The following is a 13,219-nucleotide window of genomic DNA, read 5'->3' as shown; positions in this document are numbered from 1 at the left end:
TCATAGCAGCCTTCCAGTATCTGAAGGGGGGCTGTAAGGATGCTGGGGAGGCACTCTTCATTAGGGACTGTAGTGATAGGACAAGGGGTAACGGGTTAAAACTTAAACAGGGGAAGTTTAGATTGGATATAAGGAGGAAGTTCTTTACTGTGAGGGTGGTGAGGCACTGGAATGGTTTGCCCAGTGAGGTTGTGAATGCTCCATCTGTGGCAGTGTTCAAGGCCAGGTTGGACAGAGCCTTGGGTGAGATGGTTTAGTGTAAGGTGTCCCCACCCATGGCAGGGGGGTTGGAACTAGATGATCTTAAGGTCCTTTCCAACCCTAACTATTCTATGATTCTATCATCTGTTTATTTGGGTAACAGAAATATTTTAATAGGTATTACTGGCAATACCATTTTTTAAAATCCATTCCTTATTCTGAGAAACCAAAATTTGTTTTGCAAGCAAAGCAAAGAAATGAAATGTTGTAACACATGAAGTGTGGCCTGGCCATATTTTACAGTGACCACGCTGAATCTCTGCACAGACAAAACTAAAGCAGGCATTGACTTCTGTGACAGAAGAGGCCAACTGTATGCCTTGTGGAGCTTCTTGTTATCAAAACATTGAATTAAAGTGTTAATGGTGGCATTGTGAATCTGCTGATGTTTTGCAGTGCATTACGCTGACGGCCTAGTGCAGCTGTTGACTGGCACACTCCAACTTCAGAAAAAATGACAGATTTTGTCATTGCCAAATGCCTGTTGCCTCTTGACAAATGTTTGTAATCGCAGGGCTGTTGAGAGTTTTGAACGGCAGAATTACAGAGCTAATGCTATTACCAGGATGTTCATACAGCATTTCAATCAAGTAACTTTTTTGGGACATAACAAAAATAACTCCTTAGTCTTTTATCTTTGAGGGAGAAATGAAGAAGGTTAAAATGTGTTCCAATTCTCAGTGGTCATCCATTAGCAGAGTGGTATGTCTTTTTAAGTGTGAAGTCTTTACCCTCCTGTCATTATACCAAAAAATCCTGTCTATGCCAATGGAAAACTAAAACAATTTACCTCAGCAAGTGGGATCAGATCAAATGATCAAGAGGCATTTCATTAATCACCACATCCGAGGGCTTGGGTTTCAGAGTTTTATAAGCAGAGAAACATAGGGCTCGAATCTTTCTCCAGTGTACTTTCACAAGGGCCAGCCTGCTGATGTAGGGTAATTACATGGTCTAAAAATACAGCAGCATTTGTTTAAGTTAATGGAAAAGTTACACCAGCTCCAGAGTGCACAGGCAAAAGCGTATTGAGTTTCCTGCTGACTATTGTAAATGCTTTGCATATTAGATCAGAAACTCTTGAACCAGGAACAGCTATTCCTGCGGAATCAGAGGATAAATACTGGGAGCAGAATAATAGGCCCAGTAAATCCCCTTGGCCAGAAAGTTCCTCATGAGACTTCTTCGTGCTCTGACGCACATTCAAAAGGAAGAATTTTACATGACCTGATCACCACAGCAATAGATACATCTTTGTTTAAAGTCAGCTGACGAGTCACTTTTTCCAGTTTCACCGCAATAAATATCGTCATATCAAAATACTTTGACTATAAATTTCACAGACATGATGGGCTAACACTGCAAAGTATTTTCCATGAGAATTCACTTTGGCTTGTAACTTGGGTTATTTTCATTGTACTTAGGTTTGTTTGCTGTCCTGTTCCCACAAACATTTGAAGGTTTGAGTTGATAACTGAATTTTAGTATCTAGAGTATGCTTACAAGAAAATACATTTTGTGCAGGAATTTTTACCAGCGGTGGATTGGTATGCATTCAGTCAAAAGCAGGAATGCATTTAGTCTTAGCAGATGGACAGGCACAGAGGCGTCATGCAAGAATAATCAAGTCACATTTGAAATTATTGGGAAATTTGTCAATGTAAGGAATTGATGACCTTTTTATGGATATAGCTGCAGTTTTCTTCCCCTTTTTAAAAAGGTCAGGTTCTATGAGGCCGTGATCAACCTCGTCTAGAGGAAGGTGTCCCTGCCCATGGCAGGTGGGTTGGAACAAGGTGATCTTTAAGATTTCTTCCAACCCAAACTATTCTATAATTTTATAATAAAAATAAGATGCTCCAACTAGTTACCTTTTACAGTTCATAGAATTATCATAATATGCTTTATCCTTTTAAGGTCACTGTGAATTAAACTTACATATATTATTAAAATGTGATTTGCCCTATATAAATTCCACAGCAAAGTTCTTAACAATATTAGCTAAGTGCTTTATAAACCAACTTGCTGTAAATACAAGGCCTGTTATAGAATTTTCAGCTAAAATTAAAATTAAACCCCAAGATGTATTAAGTATATGCACACTGCATGGAGGTATTTATCAATATTTAATTTTATTTAATTTTTATACAGTGCATTTTTTGGTTCTTTTAATGTTTGCATTTTAATTAACTCAAACACATTCAGAAACATACTACAAAATGGCAAATGAAATTAAATTTAATGAAAAACTTTGTTTAGAAAAGCATCTTGAGTCTAAGATTTATACATGATATCATTGACTATCTTAACTTCGACTTACATCCATCAGGAGAGTTAGTTTTCTAGAACGTCCAGTTTTACTCATGAGTTGTTCATAACTCTAATTTGAGCTTCTACACTTTGTCAGTCTAAAAGATAATGACATGAGATGTGGAGCTGGATAATGCTGAGCAAGTGCTGTTGTACCTGCAAATGCCAAGTATGTCCCTGAACACATCTGCTTGGTAGCTCTCGGTATCAGACTGAGGGCACTGTAGAATTGTAACACCTTTCCTATTTATACCACAAACACAAACAGTTGACCTCCCATTTTTGACTGAATAAATAGGAGATTAAATAGTTACTGTAACAATATTATAGTCCTCTAACATTGTAATAGTAAACTAAACAAAAGCATTTGAAAGATAGATAATTATACTTTGCTTTCAGTGATGTTTTGTCTGAGCACAAAGTTCCAGTGATATTTGCTTACACTTATTGCAGAAATGTAGAAGTCATTTTTTCCAGTGATATTTGCTTACACTTATTGCAGAAATGTAGAAGTCATGAGAAGAGTTTGTTAGTAGTTTGAGTGTGTTAAGTGGGTAGATAAGATTTCAAGTTTCTAAACTTGTAACTGAGGAGATAGGCAATCTATTACTAAGCAGAGTTTTGCTGCTGTTACAAACAGAACTAATTCTAAAGCAAATTTTTCTCATACTAGATTTTTGGGGGGAAAGAAATAGCAAAATAGAAGAAAGCATCAGATGAGAACAAAAATCCTTTTTTAAAAGAAATTATTTTAAAAGTCTTTGTTTTAAATGCAGCCTTTTATTAACATCAGAAATTTTGAATTTAGCTTAGTTCTTTTTTAATTAAACAGCCATTTTTTGAGCATAGCATGAAATTATCGATAATATGCAGATGCTGACAATGGCAGATATTGTCTTTATGAGGTGAAAGGCAGCATAGGAAAAAAGGTAGGATGGACTTGTGAACACTAGAAATTTTTAACACACAAAAAAGTGGCCAGGTTACTAAGAAAGGTTGCTGCAGCTCAACAGAACACCACAGTCTGTCAGTGATGAAAAATTAAAATTCTTTATAAATGGTTGTAACAGTTCTCATGGCCACAGAATTATTTTTGAAAGCCCCGAAGAATGAAAATCAGAAGTTATGGGAAGAAAATGCTTCTCTGATGTCTGAGCATGTGAGAAAACAATGGAGTTGGGGAATATCTTTTAATATGTTGTCTTTGGCAACCCATATACCTGCAGTCATAAAAAGCTTTCTGCAATACTGTAACCTGTTGATATGCTCAGCTCCTGTTAGGTAGAAGAACTGTGGGCTCATTTGGCATATCAACTGGAGTGACTGTCACGCAGGGCATAATTTAACATTTTTCGAAGGATTTGCTGTGTCACTGAACAGAAGACAAATGCTGGTAGTCTTCACCAGGAGACACATGGCTATTTTCAAATGCCATGACAAATCCTTTTGAGGAACACATGCCTCATATAAGAAGCTTGACTCATTGTCTGTAAACTATGTATCATTCTTTTGTTATGAGTGAACTGTACAGTTGCAGAGAGTACAGTAAGCTCATATTACTGGTTGCAGGAGGGGGAATTTAAGTATTAAAGAAATGGAAAGCATGTGGTGGAGATGGCTGATTAGCATCCTGCCTAGCATAAAGTGTTTGTGCCATGACACTGGCAAAATCCAGAGTTTCTGAGCTATAGTAGTTTCTGCCATGGGAATAGTAGTATTGTAGCAACAATAAAGCCAAGGTTGGTCTCGCTTGGAAGTTAATGTCTAAATTCAATAGAGTGAACTAAATATTTCCCTCATTTTAGGAAGAGGGATGTCTGAATGGCTTTAAAGCACGTTGTTGCTCTTTTCTTTGTACCCTAGTAACTGTGGATGTTTTGATCATTGTTAATATACAGATGTATTAATAAGAGGCAGAATAATATTTTGACTAGTTATAGAGATACTTTATTGTTCTCTTGGCTTAGAACGCATTCATGTTTGTTCAGAACATGGCTCTGTGCCTCTGTTTCTCCTCCCCTTCATTTGCTGTCTAATGTCTGTTGAGTCTAAACTGTTTAAGTAGGAACTGCATCTTGCTGTGTGGGTTTTTTTGGTGGTGTGGGCTTTGGGGGTTTTTTTTTGGATTTTTTGCAGTGGCTAGCACAGTCAACAAGGTAGGTCCTTGGGCTGCTTAAGCATTCAGGAAGTGATGTTGCCAGTAGTGAAAACTTTAAATATGATGAGTGACTGAACAGACATTCTTCTAATGCCGGAAAGGCATTTTCCCATAATTCATAATAAAGCATAGATTTCACTATATCTGATGGCTTTACTGAGGCATAATGAAATTTTTTGAGATACTCGAAACCAATTCATGCAATATATTCTATTGGAAACCAATTCATGCAATATAGTCTACCCTTGCTGTGGTGATTTAATCTGTTCTTTCGTGCAATTTACACACTAAAACAACCTAACACGGCTTGGCCTGGCATATTCAATTCTCTAAAATCCCTTGACTGGAAAATTGAATATTCATTGGTTCTACAGCTCTTTGAAAACTCTTTTGAAATTTTTATGACCAGGTTCATGAATTCATCTGTTGTCCATACTCCTTTCTGCAGAAGCAGAGACAAAATTTGCAGAGAAGCGTAACTCTCTTCTTGACTGAAAACAGTGTTTATTAACCACTCAACAAATTTTATGCCTTTATATAGAAATTTTCTCTGTTTCCTACGAATGCATGAAACACCAGCAAACTCTGTGAACTTAATCTGTAGGAAAGCTTGAGGAAAACGTGGCAATCATTTCATAAAAGTCTTAAATTTATTTGGAGAATAGGAGATAGTATGTTAATCCCAGCACTTGGAAGTATCAATTCACGAACAGTGTTCTGCCAAATTGAGAAACTGCCATTCTTCATTGAGTTACAGTGTGCTATCTGCAAAGCTTGTACCGTTATTGTGTTTGAAAGTTCTGTGATTAATGTGAGGTTTGTGGTAAGAGTTAAAAGTTACAGATTGGTCTCAGTACTTAATCTAGGGTAGTCTGATGAATGAGATTTCCTAGATTCCATTTGGATATACTGTTATTGCTGACTATTACTATTGTTGGTGTTTGCCTGTGCCAGCAAAATGTATGGAAATAATTCCTTTTCTGCACTAGATTTAAGCAATTTGAGTTGGTTTCCTTAGGAGGGGTCACAGAAGAATTCAGTGTTGTGTACTTGGCTTATTATGGGAAGGTAACTTTATAAATGCATTTGTTACCGTCACAAAAATCACATTTTCAAAAGCAGTGAAATGTTCTTGGATAAAGGGACATGTAAAATGGAAAACACTAGATGGCAACATACTCTTTTGTCTGAGTTTGATTTATACCTCTAATTTAGGAGAATTATATGAATTTAAAAAGAAGGCAGTAATGGTTAATAATGGCAGAAGTGCTGATGTCCCTGAATTTCAGGAAAAACAATTTCTTAGGATCTTCAAGAAAAACTGTCTCCAAAAAGACGTGAAAGAGCTACTCTCTTCGTATATCAGTCAAGCAAAACTTAAAAGCAGAAAGACATAAAAACCCCAACAACACCCTCAAGTGCCCCAAAAACCAGAAATGAAAACTCTTTCTAAGTAGTAAGCATTTTCTTTCTGGTAAACATTGAGAGCAGCTACTCTTGTAGGCTCTGGATCGCATACCTCTAAGATAGGTTTACCAATCCAGAGGGAACCCGTATGTCATGATGATGATCTTCTCTAGGCATAAGTGTAAGTGAAGTGTCACTGCCCTGCCCTGACTGCAACAGGCAGAAGCTGGGATGGGCAGTTTTAGTTCAGGTACTGAATCATGCAGTTGTTGGAAGAGCCACTGTGCTAATCCAGCATTGTGTGAGAAACTGTTCTGCATGCAGATGGGGCAATGTTGTAGTGAAAAAGAAAGCATGATGCTGCATTTGAACATGCAAGTGTGTCTCACCCACATGATGATTGCCACAAATTTATTTCTCTCACATTCTACACTCAGTCTCTACATTAATTCTGTAAAGTTCCTGCATAATTTAATAAGCACTGGAAGTATAGCTAATCCTTATTTCTGTTAATTTTTCTTTTAAATCTAACTTTTCCTCTACCTGAATTTGTATTTTGAGTTTCAATTATGTGCATTTGAAGTCTTTGAAAAAATAGTATCTGCATAGGTACTCTGAAGGCAGTTTGGGTTTGGGGGAGGGGGTTTTGTTAATTTTGGGGAGGGTTTTTTTGTTGTTTTTAAATTGCTAGTGTCTCATTGGTGCTATTTTGTCTGGTGAAATACATGTTTTGAGTTAATTTCTGCAAGACTACAACTGTCATCTCATCTGACTTGCTTTGTTCATTATAGGAGAAGTTAGAATTTCAGATTTAGAATGTTATGGGTTTGACTTAATTCCTCTTGGAATGGCTGTCTTATACTGCTTTTGAGAAGATCAGCTGTTAAGATAAATTGCTTTAAAGAGCCTAAACTAGGATAATTTCTGGTTACTTTATTTGGAGTGGTGTTTGATTTGGCTTTTAAAATATAATTGTCTCATACAAGTTATGTACACCTTTGTGCTGTAGCAGTAAATTTTACACATGAAGCAAACAACTGTTAATGATATGTTATAATGAGTATCACTGTATCTAACTGCTGCTTTTTATTTTGATTCTAATAGCAATAATTGCACTGAATCAACATAATCTCAATTTTGCTTTTTGTTTGAATAACCTACATACAGTTTCACTATTGATATAGTCTTTAAAACTTAAAAACAGCTCTAATTTGCCTGGCTTTATCTTCAAGTGATTGTAATACACAATAAATATGAATAATACAATGTCATGTTTTATAGTACAAAACCAGATTGCAGAACCAGCACACTCAAATATACTCTGCATATACTGTCATCTTTTTTTTATATTTTAAAGACCTTGGCAGCTCAAGAAATATTAGTGGTTTTATTTGTATAGAATATAGGTAGAAACAGTAAGAAATTTAGAAGTGCAGTGAACTTAAAATATGCCTCTTAGTGATATGAATCTCTGTGTGTATATATATTTTTAGAAATACATATGGTAGTAACAGGTATTTATTGTTTTTCAGATGTAAAATTTAAATTTCTATCCCATTCTGCATGTGAATGGCATTATGATACTTGCGTAAGCCCTTGTTTCAAGACTTGCAGAGATCCTTTGGGAAAAAACTGTCAGGCAGTACCAAAGTAAGTATCTGTATTTTCATGGAAAAGTATGTAATTTGGGTGATAGGCAGTATAATAAGAATATGAGGGACCAGATGTAAGCTCAGCATAGCAGGACTGTGTTCTTGTATAAGAGGAGTGAAGGAGAAAAGAAATGGAATAAAACCTGCTGCAGCTGCTACGTGAAAGTGACATTTCTGTTGTTAGGTAAGTATTGTCAGGTTCTGGAGTTATCAGTATATCTGTAATGTTCAAGATGGGGGGGAGGGAGCATTACAGAGTATTAATAAAGAAAGGGGATAAGTTTGTTTCAAATAGTTGTGCCCTTACATTTTTAGTATGAGATTAGAACAGCTATATCTGTCCTTGCCTTTTCCTCCCAATTGGAATTTGTACTAAGTATGGTAAAACAGGCATTTGGATTTTGATACATGAAAGTGTTTGGCATTTCTTAAGCAGAAGCATTCACTGTTGAACTTATGACCATTCATTTCAGAGGCTGAGTTCATGCTTTATCTTAGATCTGAGTAAGAATGGAAGCCATGGCAATGACATTTTGAAGGAGTACACTGAAATGACAAGATTTAGATAGAACAAGATTGTCTTCTTAAAAATACTTTATAAATAAATTCTGTTTTCCTAAAAGGAAATGCTAAATCCAGATCCTGCTCAACTAGTTAATACTTACTGTTTTTTCTTTTAGAGTGGAAGGATGCATCCCTGATTGTCCTCTCAATATGTTGCTGGATGAAATCACTCAAAGATGCGTGTATTTTGAAGACTGTATGTTTGAAAAATTATATGTATTATGTATGAGACTTAGCTTATTGATTTCTTAGGTCTTTAGTAATATTTTCAAATCCTAGTGCTTAAATTTGTGTAACTTTAATCTTAGTTATATGAATCTTGAGCTCACTAAACACACATTTTAGTTAAAATAATTTCACCTCTCAAAAACCAAACTAAGTAGTTTCATTTTTTTTAAAATACTTCAGCAAAATTGGATATGGAGCAAATTATTTAATGAATTTGTTTCTTAAGTTGTCTATGAATTTCAGGAGTTTAAAGGCAATTGAAAAGATCAGTTATATGTGTTAACCTATAACTCTGCTAGCTTCATGACTATAACAATTCATACATTTCAGACTACTGTTTACGTTTGTCCGATTTCAGGCATTGAACCTGCAGACGATAGTCTGGCTTTGCCACCCAGCATTCAAACACCATCAGTTTCACATACAAAATCAAGTACAAGTTTGACAGTGATCGGTGAAGCGCTGACTTCATTTCCTGTACCTGAAGCAATAGACATGGCAACAACTGCTTCAAAATTGCAAGTGACTGCAACTACAGGGAAAACTGAGTTTTCAGCTCTTATATCTCATACAACACTTCCAAACATATCTTTATCATCAAATATTTCTTCACAGTCAACAGAAATTACATCTGGAAGAAGCACTACAGCAGTGTTTGGGACGACAAAGTCTAATGTAAGCTTATCTTCTCCCATTGACATTTCTCCATTGTTTTGGTCCACTGTCACTTCAGAAACTTCCACAAAGATACAACCAACCAGTATTGGTTCTACTGAACTGCTGAGGGCTACAGAACCTCAGACAGTAACAGCTACAAATGCAGTGACTACAAATACAGAATCAGAAACCAAAACAATTGCTACTTTTATTTTCACTGGAACACCACTAATACTTAGTACAGCAGAAATGCCAGTCAAAACTAAAAAAATGGAAATATCAGAAATAGCCACAAGAACACTTCCCACAAAAGAAGCACAAGTAAAACCAGAAGGACTTAAAACACTTACACCCAGTACATTTGAATCAATAACAGAAAAAACTACTGCCTCTCTGCTCCAGTTTTCCACATCACCATCTATGGACACGCTTTCATATGCATCACCAGTAAACGTAACAGGAACTTCAGGAGAGACAAAAATAAGCATAGGACAGTCTTTTCCCACAGCATCTAACACTACAGTAATATCGTTTTCTCCTGTGATCAGTACTTCATCAAAACCAGCATCTTCAGCAGCAACAAAAGCAGCAACTGTGTTAACTGAGCGAAGCGAGAAGACTGCATTGTCACCAACATCCATGCCACCTATTTTATTAATAAAGGCAACTACACAACCTCCTATTGAAATGGTTCAACACCTCACTGGTACTGCAGAGATACCTTTCACCACAACTCTAGGCTCAAAACCAGCAACTCTGCAAACTCAAGAGAGAGCATCAGAAGCAACTTTGCTATCATTTACAACTCTTAAAAGGGAAACTCCTAAGACAACATTTCATGTGGAGCATATGTCAAGTTCTTATTTCCCTACATATTCACTACATCCCAGTTCTACAACTGAAAAATCCCTTACTCTTTTTACAAAAGGACCTTCAGTGTCTGTTCCTACTCATGCTTCCCCAGCTTCAGGCGAATTAAAAAAGACATTTAAAACTGTTTCAACTACAAAATATCCCTCATACACAGTTCCAAACACAACAGAGTTCCTGACTACATTATACACTAAATATCCTGTTGTGGCTGAGACTATCAAAGTGACACCTTTGTCTGTTGAGGGAACATCCAAAATAACATCCCCTTCTGAATTAGTGGCAAAGTCAACTTTGTTTTCTGGAAAAATATCTACAGAACACAAGCCAACTCTGCTTTCAAGTACGGTGAAGACAAGCACTTCAGCATATTCAGGTAGTGTTACTACATCAGCAATGAAAACATCTGTCTTGTCAAAAACAACCACCACAGTTCCTTTCGAAGATACAGAGGTGGCTCAAAGAGCATCCGTCACTGTATCTCCACTTACTCTTCTTAGTGCACCTGAAACCACATTGTTGACAACACAGCCTGATACATCACAAGTAGAAAGAATTACTAACACCTCTACTAGGAAGCCATCTGCCTTCCCTTTTTCACCATCAAGTTCTCTAGTCTCCTTAAACATTTCTCTTCCTTCACTACTTTCCTATGGAAAAGAAGCATCACTGACAGCTCTCAGTCCTATGCACACATCCCATGAAACAACTTCTTTTTATCCAAGAACAACTCTGGCAAAATCAATGTTACTAACAGAAAAGACCTCTCCAGTCCTGAATTTCTCTGTTTTATTTGCTATAACAGAACAATCAAGTCCAGTAACAACAGTATCACATGGCAAATCACCAGGCAAAGCCATTTTAAATGTCACCTATGCCACATTCTCCCCATCTTCTGAATTCAGCAGTCATCTCATGACAACTAAAAAAGTCATGACAGCCACAGAAAGATCAACTCTGTCCCCTTCTTTTATACTTCCAGTAACAAAGACCTCTTACCTTTTGTCTCAGTCTCTACCAGATAAACTGGTTTCTTCACCTTCTTTAACACGAATCGTACCAGAAGTAATAACCACACCAAAATATCCAGTAGAAACTAAAACAGTTTCTACAGCATTGGAATCTACAGTCCAAAGTATAACAGATAAAGTAAAACCTGCAGCAGCTAAAACTCAGCCTTCCTTTCCTCCATCTTCAGTAGGCCCCCTCTCTTGGCAGACATCTTTAGGAGACAAATTTTCAGCACAGACCACAAAGACCATAGTTATACCGCTTTTTTCTACTCAGAAGGCTACAGAACTTGGTCGTCAGACTTCTGAGCCTTTGTTGACAAGCCAAAGTATCACCCCAATATACCAGTATACTGCAAAAACTCTATCAAAATCCACTGATCAATCACAACATGTCTTTAGCACAACTGAAGCTACAGTAGAATTGACTTCCTCATACCCTTTAATCACCTCCCTACCTGAAGACATTCATTCAAGTATATTACCTACCTTAGTAGGTACTACACAGGTTACTTTGCCAACTGAAAGAGAGTTGCGTTTAACTGATTCAGTAACACAGTCTTATGCACCAAGGACTTCTGTTTCACAACCTACAGTCCCAGCTAGAATGACAACGGATTGGATTTTTGGCACCAGAATTCTCCCTTCCTCACCAGAAGTGTTTACATCTTCATCTTATTTAGCAACAATTAAAAAAGTATTTCCTTCATTTTCCACACAAAAGGCTGGTACTAGTCAAAAATTCACATGGCAGGCCTCATTTACCAAGTCACTTGATTCAAGTCAAACGCTTCAAACAGCTGCAGCTTCTACAGGACCTAAGTCAACCTCTTCATCAGTTTTGTTAACAGAAACAACAGAAACAACAGAAATTCCCATTGTGATGGGGAGTGGGCCATCCACATCAACGAGCAAAAGTGATACAGTGGAAACTGCAGTATTGCCTAAGGAAGTCACACTTTCAACCACTGCCTCCAGTTCCATGTTTCTAACAAGTACAATGTTGTCAGCTATGGCACATTCATCAGCTGCTGCTTCAGCTTCTTCAGTGATAAGCAGTAGCAGGCAAAATGTTAGTATTGTATCAGCAACTTCAGACAAAGCAGAAGCAGTAGCAGAATCTATCACAAGGTCTGTAAAGCCCACCTATTTTTCTGTTACTTCCAAAGCAAAAGGAGCTGTGCCCCCTGATACAGTAAAATCTGAGGAGTCAGAATTAACAACAGAAGTCCAAGCTGTCCGCGTTCAAGGTGCTATCACTACTCCAGAAACACCTGGGACATTTTACTCTCCATATTTCACAAACACAACTGCAGTTTCTTCTAATATAAGTGTATCAATACTGTCTACTCTACATTCATCCTCTGAACCAAAATCTTTTTCTTCTATAGCTGTGTCATCGGTCAGTGCAACTCAAACTTCAAAACTTGAAATATCATCTGAGGTACAAACACCTTCTGTGAGTTCACTGCTAATGATACCTGACCATCCAAATGACACAATAGCTCCATCAGTTTCCTCATTTGCCTATTTATCTACCAAACCACTTTATGGCTTGACTACAACTTTTTCTGATGAATTGGCAACAGCTGAAGCTCTGTCAGGCGCCACAGCATCAACTTTTATGCTGCCTAGAGAAACAGCAACTCTTCAGACTTGTACAGTGAGTAGCTGTATCTGTTGGGTTTTGAAAATGTCTTGGCTGCTTTCACACACTGATTAAAAAAAAAAAAATCATGAGCCATACTTTGATCTTTAGGATTTAAAATACCTGTATCAACAAGGGAGCCCTATTTTCTCAGTTATGTCTGAAACTTCAGTTGATTTCGTTGTGCGTAATGATTTTTGCAAGTGCTATAATACACTGTGGTTTAGGCCTCAGTTTTCTGAGTACAACTGTTACAAGAATGTTGTTTTGGCAAAATATGGTGCTTCATATTGGTCAGTGGCAATTTCTTGTCACGTTGCCCTCCTTGAAATACGTCTTTCCAGAGATCCATGTTATTATTCCTACTTGTGCCCTTCCATACTTTTCATGCTCAACTCTTTTTTGAATGTAAAGTTAAAATTTGGTAATGCTGTTCTCTGCTTTACAACAGGAC

At 37.0% G+C, this 13,219-nt stretch overlaps 1 protein-coding gene across 1 annotated transcript in view; it reads left to right on the top strand.

Annotated features, from left to right (window-relative positions):
• OTOG (otogelin) overlaps positions 1–13,219 on the top strand; it is a 96,542-nt gene that overhangs the window by 56,861 nt on the left and 26,462 nt on the right. The window contains exons 33-35 of the mRNA XM_057418215.1: positions 7,669–7,786; positions 8,469–8,548; positions 8,939–12,780. Of these exons, the coding sequence (XP_057274198.1) occupies positions 7,669–7,786; positions 8,469–8,548; positions 8,939–12,780 (4,040 nt within the window). The remainder of the gene's footprint in view (positions 1–7,668; positions 7,787–8,468; positions 8,549–8,938; positions 12,781–13,219) is intronic.

The sequence above is a fragment of the Pezoporus wallicus genome, unplaced genomic scaffold (assembly GCF_028554395.1).
Source record: "Pezoporus wallicus isolate ANWC-B61680 ecotype Strahan unplaced genomic scaffold, APGP_CSIRO_Pwel_v1 contig_2025, whole genome shotgun sequence".
Classification (NCBI taxonomy): domain Eukaryota; kingdom Metazoa; phylum Chordata; class Aves; order Psittaciformes; family Psittacidae; genus Pezoporus; species Pezoporus wallicus.
This window is presented reverse-complemented; position numbering and strand designations above follow the sequence as displayed.